The sequence below is a fragment of the Mesoplodon densirostris genome, chromosome 6 (genome assembly GCF_025265405.1).
Source record: "Mesoplodon densirostris isolate mMesDen1 chromosome 6, mMesDen1 primary haplotype, whole genome shotgun sequence".
Classification (NCBI taxonomy): domain Eukaryota; kingdom Metazoa; phylum Chordata; class Mammalia; order Artiodactyla; family Ziphiidae; genus Mesoplodon; species Mesoplodon densirostris.
The window spans coordinates 68,421,030-68,443,081 of NC_082666.1; the positions used below are offsets into that span (position 1 = coordinate 68,421,030).

Consider the following 22,052-nt stretch of genomic DNA (forward strand, 5'->3'; position numbering starts at 1 on the left):
AATTAGGCTATTAACCATATACCTTGAATTGAACAGTTTTATGGACTTATTTCCTTAGATTTTAAAAATATTTTACATTTTATATGATTTTTAAAATTTTTATGTCATTTTATGTAGTGACATAGATATGTATAAAATGAATACATTGAATTTGATAAAGAGAATGCTCTATTGACCTGATTTTTAGACCTATCAGCAAACATGAAATTTACATTTTTTAGAAGATGAATTTCCTTTCATATAAGCAAGTCTTCCATCATTTCATTTTCTATAGATACTTGAAATCTTTCAGGGTTTTTGATGATAAAATTCATATTTTTCCTCAACACATGATTATTCATATGAAAAGCATTAGGATTCTGTTGCTTAATCCCTTACTGATTATAGCTTATTCCCATAAAATTTCCTTTTTTAAAACTGAAGCATGTAAATCAATGCAGTATTGTATGTCTCCTTTGAATTCCAGGCAGGCTAATAAGTAATACTGCAGAAGATAATTCTTAAAATCAGACACTTAATTAAAAGAAATGTGACATGCTTTAATATTATATTTTGCATGGTTTACAAACTTGACTGTTTTGCATACACACACATATATATTCATACATACATACTTACATACAAAGAGACAGAATGAACTTTTTATAGACACATCAAAAGCTTATCCACTCTTTATTAAGGTTTCAAGTGGTGTTACATATACTTTCACAGAATAGGAGGTCTGAAGGTAGGAATATAGTGAAAACCAAATCAGTTTTTTAAAAAGAATTACAAATGAGTCTTTGCTGTTACATGAACAACTCAATTTATTAAGAATGATAATGCATATAAAATAGTTTCATAATTTGAAATATAAGAACCTTTGGTCAGAATCAATAAAAATGTTGTTCTTGTGATTTTGCAAACCTTATACCAAATATATAAGGCTGTTTTACGAGAATTTCCTTTTTGTCTGTACAAGGATCTTTTCATTTTGATTGCCTGTAATGAAGAACACAAGACATGTAAATTAAGAAAGACTGATGATCGTCTAAATAATCAGATACACCTGACACTACATAATATTAAGGCTCAGAAAGTGTAAAGAAACACCCAAACTACATGTTCAAATACAAAAAATTAGAAATGATTTACTCCCTCTACCATATATATTGCCTTATATCAAAAAAATATATATATATGCAAACATATATTCATATATCATCCCAATTCTTTGTTCTTCTTTAGGAATATATATTATTAACTTTAAAAATAATTTATGATAACAGTCACATTGCTCTTTATTGCTTTTTTTTTCAAATAGTGATATGTTTGATTTATTTGATGGAAAATAATTGCTCAGAAGGTGACTAGTTTATTTTAGAATGGGCAGGAAGAAAGTTTATCTTTTAACTCTTATGTAAATCCTACTTTATATGAATAATTATGTACAAAATGAAAAGAGCTATGAACAAAATGAAAGATAAGTCATATCTTTTCCAGATAGTTCTCAGGATTTTTTTTAAACAGTTCTTTTTAATGGCTATGTTATTGACATTTTGTAAGGGATAGATGATTTTTATTGATTTTACCAAAATTTGCTGGTGGGTTCTAATTCTTCACTAGCAATGGTGTCTCAAGAAGAGGTATAATTTTAAAAAAGCTGGAAGCTGACATAGGGTAAGTACAAGTTACAGTCAGAATCAACCAGCCTGACATTACCCTCGGGTAGGTAAATCCTGGACTATTCATTTTCATCCTTTATCGTTCTGCATGCTCACTGTATATGGGCTATGATCAGTGTTAGGTTAACACTTGTCGTTAAAACTGGTCAGAAGACTCCATTTTTCACATAGTCAGAGGGAACCCTTTTGTGTTTGTTGGGCTTTTATTTATCTCCCTTTTTAAAAAAATGGAATTGGTGGAAGGGCATCCAAAAGTTATTGCCACTTTTCACACTTAAGAACCTTTTCAGAAATGAATACTATGTAGGAATTGCCCTCATTTTAGAATGCAGTAGTGAAAGCTTGAAATGGCATCTCTTAAACATCATCAGACTCTCATGTAATAAATTTTGTACTGTTTGCAGCTTTTTTGAAGTTCGATAGTCTGTATAATAGGGCTGGGGAATACTGAGGGATTGTTTTAGAAGAAGAATTTAAATTGCAGGTAGGTAATTTTATTTGAGGCTCTGTTATCTTAAGGTTTCATTTTCACATATTCCCCCCACCCATTATTTAACAATTATTTTTGGTCATTTATTCATTTTTTGGTTTATTCATATTACTAAGCCAAGGTACATAAGTTTATCTTTAAAAATTTACTTTAAGTTTCAAAGCCTTATTTTTGTTTTGTTGCCCTATTGTTCATTTATTTATTTTTGCCTTTTCTTTTGTTTTATCATTTTTTTTTCCAACCACTCCTGTCCTTTCACTCAAACCCTCCTTTAACTCACTACCAAAATAAGAGCCGTCAGCTCCTCCTCAAGACATTAGTTGCACCAGCCCAAGTTCCACTAGTATTTTGGTAAGTTGGCAACCTCCACCAGTGGAAAAACAGAATGGCATTATTACTGAATACTCCATCAAGTATACCGCAGTGGATGGAGAAGATGACAAACCTCATGAGATTTTGGGAATTCCTTCGGACACTACCAAATACCTTTTGGAACAGCTGGAAAAATGGACTGAGTACCGGATCACTGTGACAGCCCACACAGATGTCGGCCCTGGCCCTGAGAGCTTGTCCGTGTTGATTCGAACCGATGAAGATGGTATGTTGCCTCTGCTACGTCAGTTTGCACCCTTCTGCCACAGTCTTGGTCTGCTGTCTTTTGATAGGCTAACAGTAATGCACTTTTCTCTGCTCATCTCTTTTACCCAGCATCGCTGTAACTTCAGTGGTTTTTGCCAGAGACCTATCTTTGCTACGGCCTGGGCATTTTTTTTTTTTTTAACTTTTTTAATCTCAACACAGTAATTTGCTTCCTTTTAAAAGAACAGTTTGCTCCTATGACCTTGCAATCCAGGCCCTTCTCTGTACCTCCATCTAAAGTCTTCTGCATATTTCTTGGTTTTTGTAGTCACTTCTTTTACATTTTGAAGTTAACTTTTCAAAAGTGCCTTCTTATCTTCTTGTTGCCTTTTTGTCTTGCACATTTCAGAGACACTGATGCTCGACATTCAATTTTTGGCATCTGTTGTATGGAATACCTTTGATATGAGAAAAAAAGAGAAGAAAATCCATATAATCAAGAATCTTTTTTATTCTGCTAAAAAGAAACCTTGAAAACACACACACACACACACACACACACACACACATACACACAACAATCAACAACCAGTTTTTGTTATTATTTCAATGCTATACTTCTTTGTGCTTTAATGCTTTGAACCTCAAAGCATCTTCCTTGGCTTTTGTACATTTTTTACATGTTTTTCTATTTCTCTGATACTCTTTTTTTCTTCCATTTTTTTTTTTTTTTTTTTTTTTGGCATCGGTCATGTTTTTTGATCTTTTCTTAAAAGGTAGAGCAGATTGGTTGAGCATTTTCCTTGGTTGAAAATGTTTGTATTCCACAAAGGAAACATAGTGGGTCTGCCTTCTTCTTGTTTTTCTTTTTCTTTTTTTTTTTGAACCTAAGTAAAGAAAATGCTCTGACTGGGTGGGACAAGTACCTATAATTTTCTTTTATCCAATGATGTTGTTCCAGTTCCTAGTGGTCCTCCTCGCAAAGTCGAGGTAGAGGCTGTCAACTCAACATCTGTTAAAGTCTCATGGCGCTCACCTGTGCCCAATAAACAGCATGGCCAGATAAGAGGATACCAGGTGCATTATGTGAGGATGGAAAATGGTGAACCCAAGGGCCAGCCCATGCTGAAGGATGTCATGCTGGCTGATGCACAGGTAAGCCTCTGAAATTGCATATGTATATTTTTATAGGATACATTTATTTTAGTCTGTACCTTAAAATGGACCCCATTTTAATTTTTTTGGCATGTTAAAACTCCTATACAAAATTCTAGCTTTTTAAAAAAATTGAATTACAGTTGACTTACAATGTGTTAATTTCTGCTGTACAGCAAAGTGATTCAGTAATACATATATATCCATTCTTTTTTTATATTCTTTTCAATTATGGTTTATGACAGGATATTGAATATAGTTCTCTGTGCTATACAGTAGGACCTTGTTGTTTATCCATTCTCTGTATAATGGTTTGCATCTGCTAATCCCAAACTCCCACTCTATCCTTCCCCAACTCTGCCTCCCCCTTGGCAACTACAAGTGTATTCTCTATGTCTGTAGTCTGTTTCGTAGATAAGTTCACAAAATTCTAGCTTTCAAAACACATGATCCATATTTACCTTCTCAATCAGAGTTGACTTCAAGTGAGGAAGTGAATTGAAATGACACATCTGATTAAAAACATGTAACTGTTTTCTTAAAATACAGATGTACGGCTCTACAGCTAGATCTGAGTTTGCCTTTCTGACTTCAAAAAAATTGCTTGACTTAATTAAATCAAAGGAAAGAATTTCAAACAGCAATTTTGCCGATAAATCTACTTTCTGCTGTGCTAAAAGTATTTGGAACTAAGTTGATCTAATTTCTAAATGTATGATTTCTGCCACTGAAGAATAGACATTCTTATTCAGGGAAAGGTATCCAGATAGTATTTTATTTAGTATTTCTTTGCCAAATTACATATCTAATGAAAATAATTGTTTCATTTCCCAGAAAATGAAGATAATGACAATGATAAAAATTAGAGTTTCTCAGGGTATTGATGAGATCCCCTATGCTGAGCCAAATTAAGAAAACTATTAAGAGTAGTTGAGAATGTGAGAAATTCTGTCAACCCTAAGGCAGTGATTTACAACCATGTAGTCACAATTTGGTTTTGTAATATGTTGTTTAAAACAGACATTAATTTTTTTTTCAGTTTTTAAAAATAAATTAGAAGTGATTCAAAGACAGTACCATAATAAATCTACCTATACATATTTTTTTCTGAAAGGGAGAGGAAGATTTCAGTTAAGAACTGCCCTACTGGAGATTATACATAACCCATGGACTAGCTTACCTATGCTTGTTCCAATAGCGATGATGTATTAGGAATAGGGGAGTGCTTTGCTTATCCAGCAAATTGGTAGCCGGGCATGGAAATGGATGGGATTAGTGAAAATTTGAAGCTATTTCAATTGAAAATTCCTTCCTTTGTATGAAAGTGGGGAAGATTATGAACAAAGTTGAAAACTGCTGTGCCAGATTGCCAAATTTTGCCTTCTTTTCTCTGTGAAGATAACAGGGCTATAAAGGACCCTGTTTTTTAACCCCAATGTCTTTACTTTGTATTTACTCCAAAGTCTTAATATAATCAACTCACAAAGGTACTTATGTTTGCTTCAGTTTTGAAACATTCTAACTAAAGGAGTCTGGCTTAGTGACTAATTTATCTTCCTCAAATCCAGTTGTATGGTTTTGGTTTGAAGGCCATGTCTATAAATTTAGTTGGAAATTCATAGTGTCCCTTAAGACTCTGGAAAAGGACCATTGGCTTGCTTATTTGTAAATATTTATTTTGTACTGCCCATAAAATAGAAAGTTCTTATAGTATAAAATTAATAAGGCCCTAACTGCTTATGTTTTATTTGGTGCATCTGCAATTATGAGAAATAAAATGATACGACCATCATGCTTTGATATCCTTCTTCAGTTCATAGATAATCTTACATTACAGAACTGTAGTTCTGCTTCTGTTTTCATTGGGAATATGGTAGTTAGTGAAATTATATGATACAAAATGCCTTAAATATCAACTCAATCTTTTTTTTTTTCTCCTCTTCTACTTTGGCTTTTCTTTATTATTTTGCTGATTTTCTTTGTGGTGTTGTTTTGGTTTTTGGTTTGTTTGGTTTTTGCTCATTTCATGTTCTCTTTAACTATTCATTGAATTTTTTTTACATCTTACAGGACTTCACTGAGACTGTAATATTTTCAATATTAATGAAAGATGTTAATCTAAATAGTGACTTGAATTGTGTAACCTAGATAGAAATCAAAATAAATGTCACAGTGTAGTGTGCATCAGCTTTTTGCTATGCCTTATTGATTCATTCCAATGAACCATTCATTAAAAATATTAGCCAGTTTTAGTGATAACAACATAGAACATATTTACTTTTAACTTCTCAATTAGGAATGAAGGTGGCAGCATAACACACATATACTCTTCGGAATTTTATTGTACACACCTCTTCAGTTGCTTATTTCTTCTATTTTTTTAATCTAAGGAGGGCACCATTGCCTTTATCAGGCTACAACTTTCTCTTCATTTCTTTTTATTTTGTTTCCCTCCTCCCCAACCTTCTTAATCTCAATCAGTGGGAATTTGATGATACTACTGAACATGTGAGTAATTTTTGGCTGCTTTTTCGAAACAGATTATAAATGGTTGTTTTTTCTTATACCCCTCTTTCATTTATTTGTACTATGTCATCACAATTTGCTTGGATGCATGAACTAACAAATTATTTTTTAAAGTACTTCCACTATGTGGTACACTTTTCATTTTGGTTTTTGTTTTGTGAAATTGCTGTGATGCTATTGATTGCATAAGAAATATCATGAGTTCATGTTGTTTTGGTGGCTGCTACTAACTCTGCCTTGTGACACAGTTAGAGGAGGCATGCTTTAAGTGGGGGTATCACAGATGAGAGATGTTAAATAAGTTTGTTCTGGGCTGCTCATAAATCCTGCTCCAGAGTTATATATTCAGTGCATGACATGACCTAGATATGGCACTAATTAACTCTATCTAGAAATGGCAATTCTCTGTTGTACCCATACAAATTTGAGTGAAATTGTATGAGTCATGCCAAGAAGCAGAAAGTATCTTACTGAGTGAAGATTTTTTTAAAAAATATTTTAGTGAATGGACTTTGTTTTTTATTGAGAGTTTATTATGTATAAGGTACTGTGGAGGACACAAGATGTGACACCTGCCTTCTAAGTGCTTACAGTCCAGGTGCCTAGGAAGGATATAAAGTTCAGAAAAGTTCCATAAAATACAAAAGCGATGACCTCAAGCAATGTATAATTAATTAATATTTGAATGGCAATATCAGTAAGAGCTGTGAGTTCAGAGACAGTGGACCAGGATGGTAGAAGTCCTGAAACTTATTTGAGAACTTAACTGATGAGTAGGGATTGAAGAAGTAAAAGTGTCTGTGTATGTTGGTGAGTTGGAGGTGGGAATGTACTTTTAAAGGTCAGCACAGCAGAAGCAGTCAGTCAAGAGTGTGATAATAGGTGACAGTGAGCTTGGCAATTTGACAGGACTGAAGGATTCAAGTTAGTTAGTTAATACTAAATACTACTAAGAGATTAAATTTTAATATAATGTTAGAAAAACCTAAAGTGTCAAGCTAAAGAGCTGGTCTTTAACTCTTCGTCCTGGAGAGATATAGAAAATTACTAAAAGGAGCAAAAAGATAAAGGCTGGTAGGAGGTATTCTTTTCTTTAGTAAAATTTTTTTTTTGCCAAAACACAGGGCTCTTGTAGGGATTCTTGGTAAATATGGTGGTCAAGCTATCACTTCTCATGAAATTGACAGTGTAGCAGTGTTTTATAAACTTCTTTGACCATGACCCATAGTAAGAAATGCATTATATGCCATGACCAATTCATGCATATGTTTAAAATAAAGGTTTTACAAAATAATACCTTACCTTTAAATATATGCAAATTTTAATATTCAAGTATATTTCATTTGTTTAAAAAACACTGGTCTTGAATGGCTAAATTGATTTCATGACCTACTAAATGGGTCATTACCTGAAGCTTAAAAATCAATAACTTAATGGATAGATTAGAGGGAAAAAAATACAGTAGACAGGGAAACAGAGTTCTTTTCCTAAGTCGTGAAGTAATAAAAAATTTTTAAAAAGTTGAGCATCAGAAATGAAAAAGAGACCATTATGATCAATGTTTTAATGGAAGAATGGACAAAAACATACTAACTAGCTAAGAATTTGAAGAAGAAAAAGGGACCAAAGATCACTCATAAGTTTTGAAGATGCTCCACCATTCATTAAAATATGGAAGTAAGAAGGGGAGTCTGCTTCCGGGAATGACGTTTAAGCTTTAGTTAAGTTGAAGTGGAGGTAACACTCGATAGTCAAGGGAAAACGTCCAACAGATATTTACAATGTTTTGGGCTGGCCAAAAAGTTCACTCGGGTTTTTCTGTAAAATCTTACGGAAAAACCCGAACAGACATTTTGGCCAACCCAATACATGCCATTGGAGCCCTGGGGGAAAGTCAGGGCTAGAGATGAATTTAGGATATAGGCAGAAAAAATTCTTTAAGTTTTAGAGATGGATCCAGTTTTTTTTTTAGGACTAGAGAGAAATGCAGCAGATGAGTGACTGTGACAGAACATCCGGGAATGCCAGCTTTTCACAAGCAGGGGCAAGAAGTCAAGAAGTCAAGAAGGGGCGGATGGGCTAGGAGAACAAAAACAGAGTGAGGAGCTGCGGCCCTGATATCAGTCACACTACCCCAGACAGAGGGTGTGGAAACCACTGAGTAAACAAGTATGCCCACAGCTTAAAGAAAATGTAAACCAAGAGATGATGTGATCCAAGCAGAGAGAGGGGTGTCCAGCTGAGATTAGACCGTGACAGAGGGCTCGAACGTTTTGAGTGGCACTACTTACATTATCCTATCACAACCTGTATGAGAAGAAGGACGTGTGTGGTTATCCCCAATTTTATGAATGAGAAATTTATAGAAGGCTCAGGGTACGTAAATTGCCTGCCGCACGATTTGGTGATAGAACCAGGCCTCTCTTCTTTTTCCTCCTAGCCTGGCCTGCTTTCATCAGTAATTCTGTGATATCAGAGGGACCTTGGAAACAATAATGTTGGCATTCACCCATCATAATTTTGGGAATCGCCAGCGTACCATCATTTTAAATGCCGCTCTCCGGTGGTTCACTTGGTTTTTATATTCTCTGTAATGTTAGTGAAACCATTCCTGAAAATAAAATCTCTCTCCCAGATTTAGTCTATTCATCTGACAGAGTAGTATTTCCAGTGGCTCTTCAGGATAGCATCTGAAATTCTTGAATTTCCACACTGGTGATATTCCTGCACTTTCGAGAAAAGCACATTATCGAAAGCTGTCATCCCTGGGATCAGAGTCAACCAGTGAGTTCTATGGTGCCCATTAGAGCCTTGCACAGAAAAATCCCACAGTTCTTCACACAATCTAATCCATTCACTAAACTCTCACTTGCATTGTCTTTACATGCTAAAGACAATGACATTCTATATTTTCTTAAATTTATCTGTATTCAATTTGAAAACATAGCTGTGCTAAAAATCTGAAAGTGTTTTTTTTTGCTGTGCGTGTATGTAGCACTAAGGAAAATAACAGAACAACTTAATAGCCAGCACTCTATCTAAAGAGTCATGTAACTTCCAATTTAGAAGAACAGTTCTGTGATTATCTTCTCTTATAGCCACCACAGCTTTGGGTCCTTACTAAGAGAAAACTGAGAGTTTTGATAAATAGTTCGTGATATTTAACATTTTCTACATTGTCGGAATTAATTGAACACATACTCCTGATGTAGTAGAACAAGTCCTGTTAATGTGGTTTTATGGCTGGGCCTCCAGATCATTAGAAAATTCTCCTTAGTTTATAATGATTTTAGTCCATAGCCTATGCAACTAACCAATAATATACTATTTGAGTCCTAAGAAACTTCTCTGGCTCTCTGGCTATCTAGGGCCAACAGATCAGCCATTTGGTAAAATATTTACATGGTGATAATACATACTGTTTGGCATCAGCCCCATCAACAATCTGAGGGCCAGGCTACAGTGCAGGCACTTGGAGAGCAGCTGGCATATCATAGCAGCTAGAGTATGGATTGCTCACTACAAGCCACACATTGTTTTAAGTGTTTACCCAACATAGCTCATTTAATCTTTTAGTAGCCCTAGATGGTCCTAACATTCCAACTTTCACATGGGAAACTGAGGCACAGATGGGTTAAACTCACTTGCCCTGAATCACCAAACTAGTAAATAAGGAAAGCCATGTTTAAATTCAAGAATTCAGGAGGTCTGACTCCAGGTTTTGTAGTTTTGACTACTACCCCTTAGAGCTGCCTCTTAGGATGGCTGAAGACCCCACTTCAGTGTCAGCATGAAGACAGATCATCCATAGCATGAGCTCTAGGCATGAAATTTCCAGTGCTTGGCATGGCTGCAGGGAATGTTTACGCATGCGCAGAAGGAAGGTGGCTGCCTTGATTGTTCCCCCAGGGCATTTGCAGTGTATGTTTTGAATCAATGTTACTCTCTTGTGTCATTTCAGGACATGGTCATTTCTGGGCTACAGCCTGAAACTTCCTACTCCCTCACTGTCACAGCCTACACCACCAAAGGAGATGGAGCTCGCAGCAAACCCAAACTGGTGTCCACCACTGGGGCAGGTAACTGTAGCTTTGCATATATGTATCTTGAATATGTTCCCGGCAACAATAAGAGTAATTTTCCAAATGGTACAGGTGGTTTTGGTCAGAGGGAAAAATGTACAATGGTCAACTTTAGTGATTTTTGATATATAGTTCAGAGGGTAAAAATAACTGAATAACCTGATTTACCCAGATTATTCAGTCACTCGTTCAACAAATATTATTTGAGCACCTACTACGTATCAGGCACTATTTCCAGTACTTTGATAGAACAATCAACAAAACAAAAAGACTCTGATCTTCTGAAATTTATTTTCTGACTAACATAATTAACTAGTGAATAAATGAGTTTTATAATAATAAAATGCCAGGAAGTGATAAATTATCAAAATAAAGGTGTGTGGGCATTAAGGATGGGGCAGTCCCTAAGGACTGTTTTAGGAAGAGTGATGGGAGATCTCTTAGGGGCAGGATATTTGAGCTGAGACTTTAAAGACGCGAAGGAGCAAGTCCCATGAGGGTCTGGAAGGCAGACCATCTAGGGAGGGAAATCACATGACAGCTTCCCCCCTACCCCCACCCCCCCAGCAGCAAACCTTGTTAGAAGAGCTGCCATCTTGAACTGGGTTGATGACTTAAAGTTTTATTTTTTGTCATTTTCTCCTCCTCACCCCTTGCTGTGGGGATTCCAAAGAGGACAAATTGCACCAAAGATGGGAAACAGAAAAGAGAATGAAGAAAAGCAAAAAGACTAATACCAGATTGCTCCTTTCTGAAGAAAAAAGCTTCTTAATGCTATTTAGTCTCACTTTGGTTGGCCACATTAGGAAAACAGCATGTCAGAAGACCTGACACTGTAAAACCAATAAATTAAGAGATAATTACAGAAGGAATCTTCTTCAGTTCCGTTATGTAGAAATCTCCCATGGAACATTTAAGCTATGATTTGATTTATTCCTCCTGAATCACTTCTTGCACAACTTTTTAGGAACACACCTCGATGTAAAGGCATAAAGCAAAGAACAGCTGTGAGCTTGAGGACCCTCCTGGGTGCTGTGCTCCCAGCCAAATTTGTCTAAATGTCATAAGATTTGCCTCGCTTATATCCCACCACCTGGAACTGCCTCAAGCAGCAGGATTACAGATGGCAAAACTCCTTCAAGGCAAAATCTTCTGGGCCTTTTTTTTTTTTAATACCATTGTATCAAGTTTATTCAGTACCCTGCATAGGAGATACGGTGCATGTTCAGTGGGGACATACTGACTGTCTAGCTATGGAATCAGCCTCTACTGGAATGTAGACAACCGAGGGTAAACCCCTGAAATTGAACCCCAAAATGAAGAAAATACATTTCCTTCACCCATATTTATAACTGTGTCTTAATAAGCCTGAAATGTCTTACCTGAAGCATCAAACTCCTATTGCCCATAAGATGGGGAGGTCCTATAATGAGGACAAAAAAGTAGAGGATTTATCGCCAGGGGATGCGAATCCTAGAACAAGGAATGATATTGCCTATTTTAATGTCACTAAGATTAGCTCATCATTTTTTAGTCACCGTACAGAACATTATTTAGAATTGTGGATCTTATATACAGAATTATTTCGCAATACACAATTTTGCATTCACAATTTCAGATCTTTCTTAATCAGTGGAGACTTGGGTATTGAGGAAATGCTTATAATTTAGATGTCTGCACATTTATTTTCTTGAGACCTCCCTACTGATCCTGGGTGGGAGATGGGAGAATCCAGATTTATAATCCTTCTAAGAGAAAAGCTCTAGTTTTCTTTGCTGCCAACCTATAGTAAAAAACCATTCTAAAGTCATTATTGAACAGATAAATTTGCTTTGTTTTATATAGTATTACAAAAATCCCTTGTATTTATATAACTATGAAGAATTACTGAGTTTATCTCACAGATGTGAACTCCTAATAACCACAATTATAAGGGCATTTAGTTATAGCTTCCATGGAGAATTCAGGAATTCTCGTGAAATTTTATTTTAATAGTAAAATTCCTGGTTTTAGGATATGTTTCTGTATAATACATTGTTTCTAGAATCTGTGAACAATCATATCTTTGAAATAAAAGCACAGGCCATAACTTAAGCAATCCATATAGGATTCATGTAACCTGAGGGATGCTTTTGAATAAAATGTTGGCTTTTATGTTTCAATGATTATGACATTTTTGTAGTTTCTTTGTTAATACTCCCATTGCTCTGTATCATAATAATTGGTCTACTGCCTGAAATCTTGTGGTTTTAGGCATATTTTTTGGTTTGAAATGTTCTCTATATTTTTACATGAATTTCACTACTGTACTGTGGAGCTATGTTTAAGGATGAGAGAAAAGATGACAATGACATAGAGAATTTGGAAGTAATAGGCTTAGGTTCAGTCATTTATGATTGTTGCTACTTAGGTGCTAAGTTAAATTGAAGCTAAGTTTAGAGCCATTGGGACTGAGTGCCTTGGTTGATCTCCAATGATTGCTCTTACTAAGAAGAAGTAAAGGGCAGTACATGTGTACCATTTCTGAAGTCATGAGAGATTTTTAAGAGGAAGAATACAGTAAGGAGATAAGAATAATCAAAAAGGCAAAAGGGAGAAGAGATTATATGTCATGACATAAGTTAGAGTTAGCTTATTTACTGAGCAGCTGGGCCTTCTTCCAGTAAGTTAGTTCATTAACACACTGCTAAAAATGACCTCCAACTCCCAGAGTAAGTATTTAAGACTCGCCTTTTGCCAATCCTCCAGCTCCTAGGCTGGAGTAAGCAGACCCACTGACCCTGCCACTGCATGGCCTTTAAAAGTGGTCCACACAATAACCCTAAGGCATTAGAACCTTGGACCCAACTCCACATGTGGCACCATCTACTGGTCCTCTTCATTTCTTCACCTGGAGTATGCACTGATCAGAGGACAAGGACCCTGCATTATCCATCTTTTATTTTCCCACCCAAATGCCTACATGCCATTATATAAGTCCATACATTAAAGTGAGTAGTTGGTAAATGTTTCATACATAGAATTTCTGGAAGCCAGAGATGGAGTGGGTTTCATTGCCAATACGTGCAGTTTTGGAGAATTCTTTTTAACCATTCATGCAATGTTGTAGAACTCTCCTCATTCCTTTTCCCTTTTTTCTACTTGTTACTCCCTGGATGAAATACCACAAGCGTCCATAACCCTTACCCTAGCTTATTTAAACTGCATCTACTATTCACACATTTGGGGAGATTTTAGGTGTTCCCTTCATGTGGCTAGCCTCTCCTGAGGCAATGCTGGGAGTTCTTCCTCTAGCTGCCTCAGCTTTCATTTCTTTCTTGAATCCTTCACTAGTGCATCTTGTTGCTTCCAGGCTGATTGTCTCACAGTTTTCAGGCTTAGTGAAACTTCTGCCAGGGAAAGGAGTGACTGTCTTGGCAGTGGAGAGCAGACTGAGGTGCTTCTGGCACAGCAGTGGGAACCAGTAGATCAGAACTGATGCTCTTACTTCTAGAGCATCGCTTTGATTTCATGATACCAAGCCCACAGTGTTTATATCCCAGAACAAGAAAGGGCATGCCAGCATCAAAAACAAAAGGCATTAGTGCAACCTAGGCTTTGACTATCACAGAAGAATAGATGTACATTTTCATAAGGCCATGAGATCTTTTTTTCTTAGAATTTACGAGTTTGTTAAATTTCTCCAAATTTGTACCATAGCAATATTATGAAGTGAAACACCAGATAGTAAAAACATACTCATATATGGCTGACGAATATTATTACAATCCAACCTATATTTGTGGTTGCAGGAAATTTTAAATTGTTTTATTTATCCTCCCTTTACATGCATCTTATAGAAACAAGGTGCACAGTGTATTTACTATGATGCAGTTCTTCATAACCAGAATTTTGAAAACTTTTGATAAATAGTTTTAATGAAATATATTGTCCCTGGAAAATGTGGAGACCTAATTGTTATGTTTTTCCCCAAAAGTTTCAACCAGGTTTTGTTTATTGAAGGATATATTTTCTGCTGAAAGGCCCATTTTTTTCTCAGCAGAGTCTCAAATGTTTCATTCTTGACGTCACATATTTTAATGGGCAAATCATGTAAATACTATACACACATAGAGAGAAATTAAGGATACTTGCCAATATCTATTTTAAAGTGATTTTAAAATGAAAATAATTTTAAATATATTTAAAATAAAGATAAATGGAATAATTAAAGCACTCACCAACTTATGAATGGGTTTGTTCTGAGAGTTGGTTAGTAAGATATCAGATACACCTTTCCATGAGAAACAGTGAGTCTACAGTTTTTGGTTTGGATTGGTTTGGTTTCTGGGTCAACCTTCAACACGTGTACATAATTGCCATTAAAAACTTCAGGAACTATTTTCCCACACATGATGAACCCACTTACTATGAACTTATCCAACATGTGAAACAAAACTATTATATTACTTCATTGGTTAAGGATAGAAATATCACAAAGAATGTGTTCTTGGACAAAGCACACCACTACTGGGGTCTGAAATATATAGTGAGCAGGTTAACCAAGTATTTTTTGAAGTTAATATTCTGTATATTATCGCAACATCTTTCTAGTTTGTTTTTGTTTTTAACTTATATCTACATCCCTATGATACTATTTTTCATTGCCATTAGTGTAAGCTTTCCTCCCTTTTGACCATATTTTCTCCACTTTCTATTAACTTATTTTTAATTCTGGTAATACTCTTTTCCCCTCCCTCATCTTTGCCTATTTCCAAAGAAACTCCTGGCTCTGTGTTGTTTACCACTGTCCTTGTCTGTGGATTCCAGGAATAACTACTGTTTGTTAAAAAATATATATATATGGTTGTAATAATACATTGAGTATATTAGACCTATTCACATAACTAACTTATTTAACTTGAAAAGAAATTATGTACTTAGCCCCTGACCACAAAAACCTTAATATTCTGACTATTAATAATAATTATTATTAGTGAAATGTAAAACACCGTTCTAAGACTTTTACATGCATTTCCTCATTTAATATTCATAACAACAATATGGTGTAGGTCTTAATATAATTCCTATTTTACCAGATGCAAAACTTGATGAGGATGACTGGTGTGGATGGTATAAACAAAAAATGCAAATTAGATCCACAGTAAGTCAGAGCAACATTATTTTACATTACCTTTTTTTTTTTTAAACTTATAATCAACATACTAGTTAAGTTGTTTGGCTATGGATTCAGACAGACCTATGTTTGTCTCATAGCATCCTCACTTATTACGCATCTAACTTGGCACATTTTTCTATCTCTCTGTTTCATTTTTTTATTATACAAAGTGAAGATAATAACTAAGCAGGGCACATAGTCAAGAGTGAAGGATGTAAATCAAGTGTGATACTACATGTAATGTTCTTAGTACAGTGTCTGGTACACTGCATGTACCCAGTAATTAAATATATTTTAATTATTATTCTTAATAGCTGTACCTAATTGGCTAATCCTTACTGAGCTTCATTTCTCTGCAGCATGAACCTCTATGTATTAAGATTCGAAATGTAAGGATGTTTAAAAAAATCTCCTTAAATTATCATTTCAATAATAATTCCTATTTTCTGTCCATTATCAAATTCTAATATCTCACCCTACCTTAAAAGAGTATGAGAAGGAGCATGTTTCCACAAAGATATATAGACCAAGCCTTGGCTTTTTTTTTATAAGTAAAGGCATGGAAATGCCCATGGAGTGGCATTCCCATTCATCAGTGATTAAAATGCAAATACCCATGTAGGGTGGTCTCACCTCTCCCTCCTGTGTGCTTCAGTTCCAGGGAAACCCCGGCTTGTGATTAACCACACTCAGATGAATACTGCTCTCATTCAGTGGCACCCCCCTGTGGACACATTTGGACCCCTCCAGGGCTACCGTCTAAAATTTGGCCGGAAGGATATGGAGCCACTCACTACTCTTGAGTTCTCTGAAAAAGAAGATCACTTCACAGCGACAGACATCCACAAAGGAGCATCGTACATCTTCAGGCTCTCAGCCAGAAACAAAGTGGGCTTTGGGGAGGAGATGGTGAAGGAGATTTCTGTTCCAGAAGAAGTCCCAACTGGATTCCCTCAAAACCTCCACTCAGAAGGCAGCACGTCAACCTCTGTCCAGTTATCTTGGCAGCCACCTGTCCTGGCAGAGAGAAATGGCATTATCACCAAGTATACCCTTCTGTATAGGGATATCAATATCCCTCTTCTTCCAATGGAGCAGCTTATTGTTCCAGCTGACACCACTCTGACACTCAGTGGCTTAAAACCAGATACCACATATGATGTAAAAGTACGTGCTCACACGAGCAAAGGCCCCGGGCCATATAGTCCCAGTGTCCAGTTCAGGACACTGCCTGTGGATCAAGGTAGGATTTGTCTGCTTACAGCCTTTCTCCCTTAAAGGAATGTCGGTCTTTGGAAATCAGTATTTTGAAGCTATAAATAACTGATCAGCCTATTCATATTAATAGGTTCAGCAAAAGCAAAAAGGTAAAGTATATGAAACTTAATATGTTTTGGATGCCTTAGATTTCAGTTAGAGAATGCCAAGCAAGTCTGGCTGACAGCACCCCAATGTTCTCAGGTAAGGAAAACACAATATAGTTGATTGAATGGGAGAGAAAGGAGAGATCTTTATGAGAATGAGGTATTGAAATGAATGCTCTTAACAGGTAGGCAAATCACACTTCTCTCTCTGATCAAAGTAGATGGCATCTAGCTTAAGCCCTCCCATCCATGGAAAAGGACAAGTCATAACGTTTTTAGGAGTAGTTTAAATACACTGTTTTTCCTTTTCCAGCAGTGTTTGCAAAAAATTTTCATGTCAAAGCAGTCATGAAGACTTCAGTGCTACTGTCTTGGGAGATTCCAGAGAATTATAATTCTGCCATGCCTTTCAAAGTAAGTTGTTTTCTAATGTGTAAGAAGATATCACCGGTAAAAGTGGAGGGGGCAGGTCACTTGGGTAAGTTACTTACAAAGCATACCGACAGCTTTGAGTCAGCCACACATACCTGTTATTCTCTCTGTGGCTTTCACGTAACACACTGAGTCTGGCTCTTTGGCAGTGTGACCTTTCCCCTCTCAAGAGAAGGCAGGAGCTCAAACCCAGGGCCGGCATTTTTGTGGGTCACCTAGCACTTCCAAGTTGAACTTTTTACATCTAAGCTAGTGCTTTTGTTTTTTCATCAGGAAATGAAATTGACATGGTTTCTACCTGTTTGTAATGCAGTATCCTGGGATTTAAGTAATTTGTTAATTGGCCTGAGTTCTTTGAACATTTTAAGCTTTAGTTTCCCATTGAGAGAGATTGGCAAATGTTAGCAAGAAGTACAAGTCTGTGAAAGAAAGAATAGAGATTTTTGAAAGTAAAAATATATTTAGGAACAAGAATGGAAGTGTTTGGAAAAAATTGGTGTGGACGATGCATTGAAACCTAGAGCATTTCTGCGAACATTCCCTTAAGATCACAGACAACTGAGGGGCCAAATATTGTTAAGCTATTGTACATTTCTTTGTGTATTTTTGATAGACTTAGAAACATTGTATCATTACACAATAAGAAACAAAAGAAAATTGATGCCATCTCTAGAATTTATGAGCACTTTCCGCCTTAGGAAATGCCCCAAATTAGAAATGACCCATATGTATTTTCCATAAGCAAGTACCATATTAGTTAGAAAATATTCATTGCCTGACTGATAACCAAATCTCTTTGATTGGTTGTATCTCTCTAGATTCTTTATGATGATGGGAAAATGGTAGAAGAAGTGGATGGCCGAGCTACCCAGAAGTTAATTGTCAACCTGAAGCCTGAGAAGTCATATTCATTTGTGCTGACAAATCGTGGCAACAGTGCTGGGGGGCTGCAGCACAGGGTAACTGCAAAGACTGCACCAGATGTTCTACGTACCAAGCCAGCCTTCATTGGGAAGACCAACTTGGATGGCATGATTACCGTGCAACTGCCCGAAGTACCTGCAAATGAGAATATAAAGTAAGTTGATCGAAGGTTAAGGCTGAAGGATAGAAATGCATGTGAGCAAAGAAAAAAGGTTAAATCTCAGGAATATGTGGTTATAAAAGACTGTATTGCTGTATGTAGAGTGAGAGTCTTCTGCACAGGCTCACAGTTTTGTTATTCAAGTTCTGTTGCATTGTGTTCTGGAGTTCATTGTGACACAGATTCTTATCACTTTAACATTAGTGAGAGTGTTTTTTTATATTCCAGAAATGGTATAATTTAGGAGAGATAGACAACTAGAACATGAACCTTACCATAAAGAAGTTTACGTCATAGTGTATAGAATAATATGGATAGTCGAATAACTGATATTTGGCGAATGTTACTGTAATTGTGAGGAATTCTTAGAAAATACTACAATGCTAAAAGAAACTTAGGAAATTGGATACAAAAAAACAGTATAAGACACTGCTGTTTTACATGTGTGCTGAAAGATGGGAGAAATTTCAACAAGTTAAAGTTCAGAATGACATTAGAAGAAACATGAAAGCTAGAAAATGTAATTTTTTCTGGTTTGGATGGAGCACAGTGTAGAGGCCAATGGGCCTGAAGTGGAAATTAAATCCAGTCAATTAAGTAGTTTGTTGGTTGTATATAGCTAGTTGATGGTAGCCAGTAGAAGAAAAAAAGTGTTTTCACCAAAGTAAATTAAGTATGAGTACTGTGGTAGACCCTGGAGTTAAAAAAAAGAGGATGTGGTCCCTGTCTTCAAAGAGTTTACCATAGAGTGAGGAATACAGAGAAATAGACAGATGCAGTATGTGCTAGCAATAGAATCATACTCTATTTTAAGAGTAGCTACTCCAGAATGAAATGGATCAAGAAAGTTTCTGAATTTAATCTTGAAGGACGAATAAGAGGCATACAAAAAAATCAGAGGGAGGAAATCGTATGCAAAGGCTCATTAGTAAAGGAAGCAAGTGATTCTGTAAGGCACGTGCTCAGAGAGCCAGGGCAATAGTAGTGAGAGGCAAGTATACAAGAGGCAAGTTGTGCTCAGAAGTTGGAACTCTATCCTATAGATAGTGACAGTCCATTAAAGGACTTTATGCAGGAGAGTGGCATGATATCATCTGTGTAATACCTGAGTTTCCTTCTTTGCCATTTTAGGAAATATTTATTGTGTGTCTGCTGCATGTTAGGAACTGTGCTCCTGGCTTGGGATAAGACTAAACCCCTTGTCATTTCTTCTATCCCACATGATCAAGTTTGGATGAAACTTGCTATGAAAGGTTTGAAGGTCAAGCAGAGGCATTTATACATAGTTCATGGATGGTTGGAGCCTTTACATTTAGTAGCAATCTGGTGACATAATTTAGGAAAGTTCTTAGGGAAGATGGCTCCTGAAGGCATGTCGGAAGGATTGGAGCACCAGAGAGAAAAGTTTTGGGCTGTCATTGTGCAGTTAGTTGACTATAGGCAAGTAACAAGATTCTGAAGTGAGATGGTGATGGTGGAAATGGGATGCAGAGGCAGACAGAGCAGTAGGAATTGGCAGCTGTCTTAATGGAGGGATCAAGGCAGAGGAAAATGTCAGAGATGACTCTGAGGTCTGAGCTTGGATGACAAAATAAATGATGCTGCCATTCATCCTGAAGGATGAAAGATCAGGAGGAAATTAATGAGTTTAATTTTGTGTACATTTTACATGAGGTGTCAGTGAAATCAGTCTCCATTAATATTAGTCTCCACTTTTGTCCACTCTTCTGTTTCTATCATTTAGAAAACTAAAAAGAAGAATGGAATATTAGTGTGATTTTGATTCCAACAAAATTTAGTATGAAAGGGAGATTTTATTTTTCTATTGTTTAAATATTCTATGGATATTGTTTGATCTCCCACCATAGTTCCAGACAATGTTGCAGGAATTCAGTGGAGAGAATGCTGACTTTCTCATGGCTCTTACATAGTATAGGTAATTGGGCAATTTGTATAAGTAGAGAGTCAGGTGGAGTGGAGTCCTATGATACCAAAAGTTAGTTGGATAGGGGAGGCCACAGGAGGAGCTCCCAACCCCAGTTTCGTAGTTCAGGGAAGAGGCCCTGAAAAAAGCAACATCTAAGCTGAGGCTTAAAGAATCACAGTAGGGCTTCCCTGGTGGCGCAGTGGTTGAGAGTCCGCCTGCCAATGCAGGGGACACGGGTTCGTGCCCTGGTCCGGGAAGACCCCACATGCCGTGGAGCGGCTGGGCCCGTGAGCCATGGCCGCTGAGCCTGTGTGTCCGGAGCCTGTGCTCCGCAACGGGAGAGGCCACAGCAGTGAGAGGCCCATGTACCGCAAAAAACAAACAAACAAAAAGAATCACAATAAGCTGGTCCATGGGAGTGGGGATGTGGAGATGCTGTTTCAGGCAGAGGACAGCACATGTGATATTGCCCAAGCAAGACAAAGTCTAGCACTTGTTATTGGTCCACATCTTAACCATCCATTAAAACTTTTCAGCTGGCATCCAACAAACATGTATTCTAGACATACTGTATTGCCAGCACTAGGTCTGGAAATAGAAAGATGATTGAGATTAAGCCCTACCTTATAGTGGGAAAACCGATACAGGAAATAGATAATAAGAATATATGGAGCAAATACTGCCAGGTACTGTAGAAACATAAATACAGAATTCTAGCCCAACTTGGATGTCAAGGGAGATATCCAGAAGGAGCTGATATCTAATAAGTCTTGAATGATGAGAAAGATGTAGAGAAGGTAAAATAGTTGCAAACAATGAAGGAACAGTCCATATAGTTTATATGGGCTATAAATTGAGTCTATTGAAAACATGTACTGTCTATTCAGGGCAAGAGTAAATAAAAAATGAAAATAGTGTCACATAATCTGTAGTTTTTACTATTGGATTTCAAAATTTTTCTTTATATATTAAAAAAAAAGATTTTAATGGCTATTTACCAAATTAGTTTGGTAGAATGTATTAGACATTATTGGGAAATGACATTTTAGTCCATTGGTGATAGACTTCTTTTTCATTTCCCATCCTCTGAATGAATTGAGAATATTGCAGAATAGAGTCTCTCTCTCAGTATTTTTCTTTAGCTTGTTCAATTTTTCTTTGTTTTATTTATGACTTCTTCTTTGTAATATTTGACATGGGAGTCAAAGAAAAGGGATAAAACTTTGGTAACAAAAATCAGAGACTATTACAAAACAGAAAAAGAAAGCAAACCATTATGGAAAAAACTCTGTTCTAGAAATGAAGTAAAGATTCCCAGAAATATATTCTAAACACTCTGGGGGAAAGACAAGAGCAAAAGGCAAAGCTGGGGAAAAGACAAGAGCAAAAGGCAAAACTAGGGAAAAGTATAAGAACCATAAGAAATGAAAAGCAAATCTCCTGTTAGCAAAAATCCCTAGATAATTCATATTCACTATGTTCTTTAAAGGGATGATAGCATAAAGTTACCCATCCAGTCTTCTAGGTTGGTTCATGTGGCATCGTCAAATATGACAAAAAGCTGTGTGCCATGCGGTGCCACTTGCAGTTC

The 22,052-nt window shown here is 36.5% G+C and overlaps 1 protein-coding gene across 9 annotated transcripts in view; it reads left to right on the forward strand.

The window, feature by feature from the left end:
* Positions 1 to 22,052, forward strand: part of PTPRD (protein tyrosine phosphatase receptor type D) — a 534,283-nt gene that overhangs the window by 364,385 nt on the left and 147,846 nt on the right. For 4 of the 9 annotated variants that reach the window (XM_060102137.1, XM_060102140.1, XM_060102139.1 and 1 more), the window contains exons 11-17: positions 2,447 to 2,752; positions 3,695 to 3,888; positions 6,370 to 6,396; positions 10,376 to 10,493; positions 16,310 to 16,897; positions 17,332 to 17,432; positions 18,269 to 18,528. In XM_060102137.1, coding sequence (XP_059958120.1) covers positions 2,447 to 2,752; positions 3,695 to 3,888; positions 6,370 to 6,396; positions 10,376 to 10,493; positions 16,310 to 16,897; positions 17,332 to 17,432; positions 18,269 to 18,528 — 1,594 coding nt within the window. The remainder of the gene's footprint in view (positions 1 to 2,446; positions 2,753 to 3,694; positions 3,889 to 6,369; positions 6,397 to 10,375; positions 10,494 to 16,309; positions 16,898 to 17,331; positions 17,433 to 18,268; positions 18,529 to 22,052) is intronic. The other 5 variants (XM_060102138.1, XM_060102141.1, XM_060102146.1 and 2 more) reach the window with 2 other exon arrangements.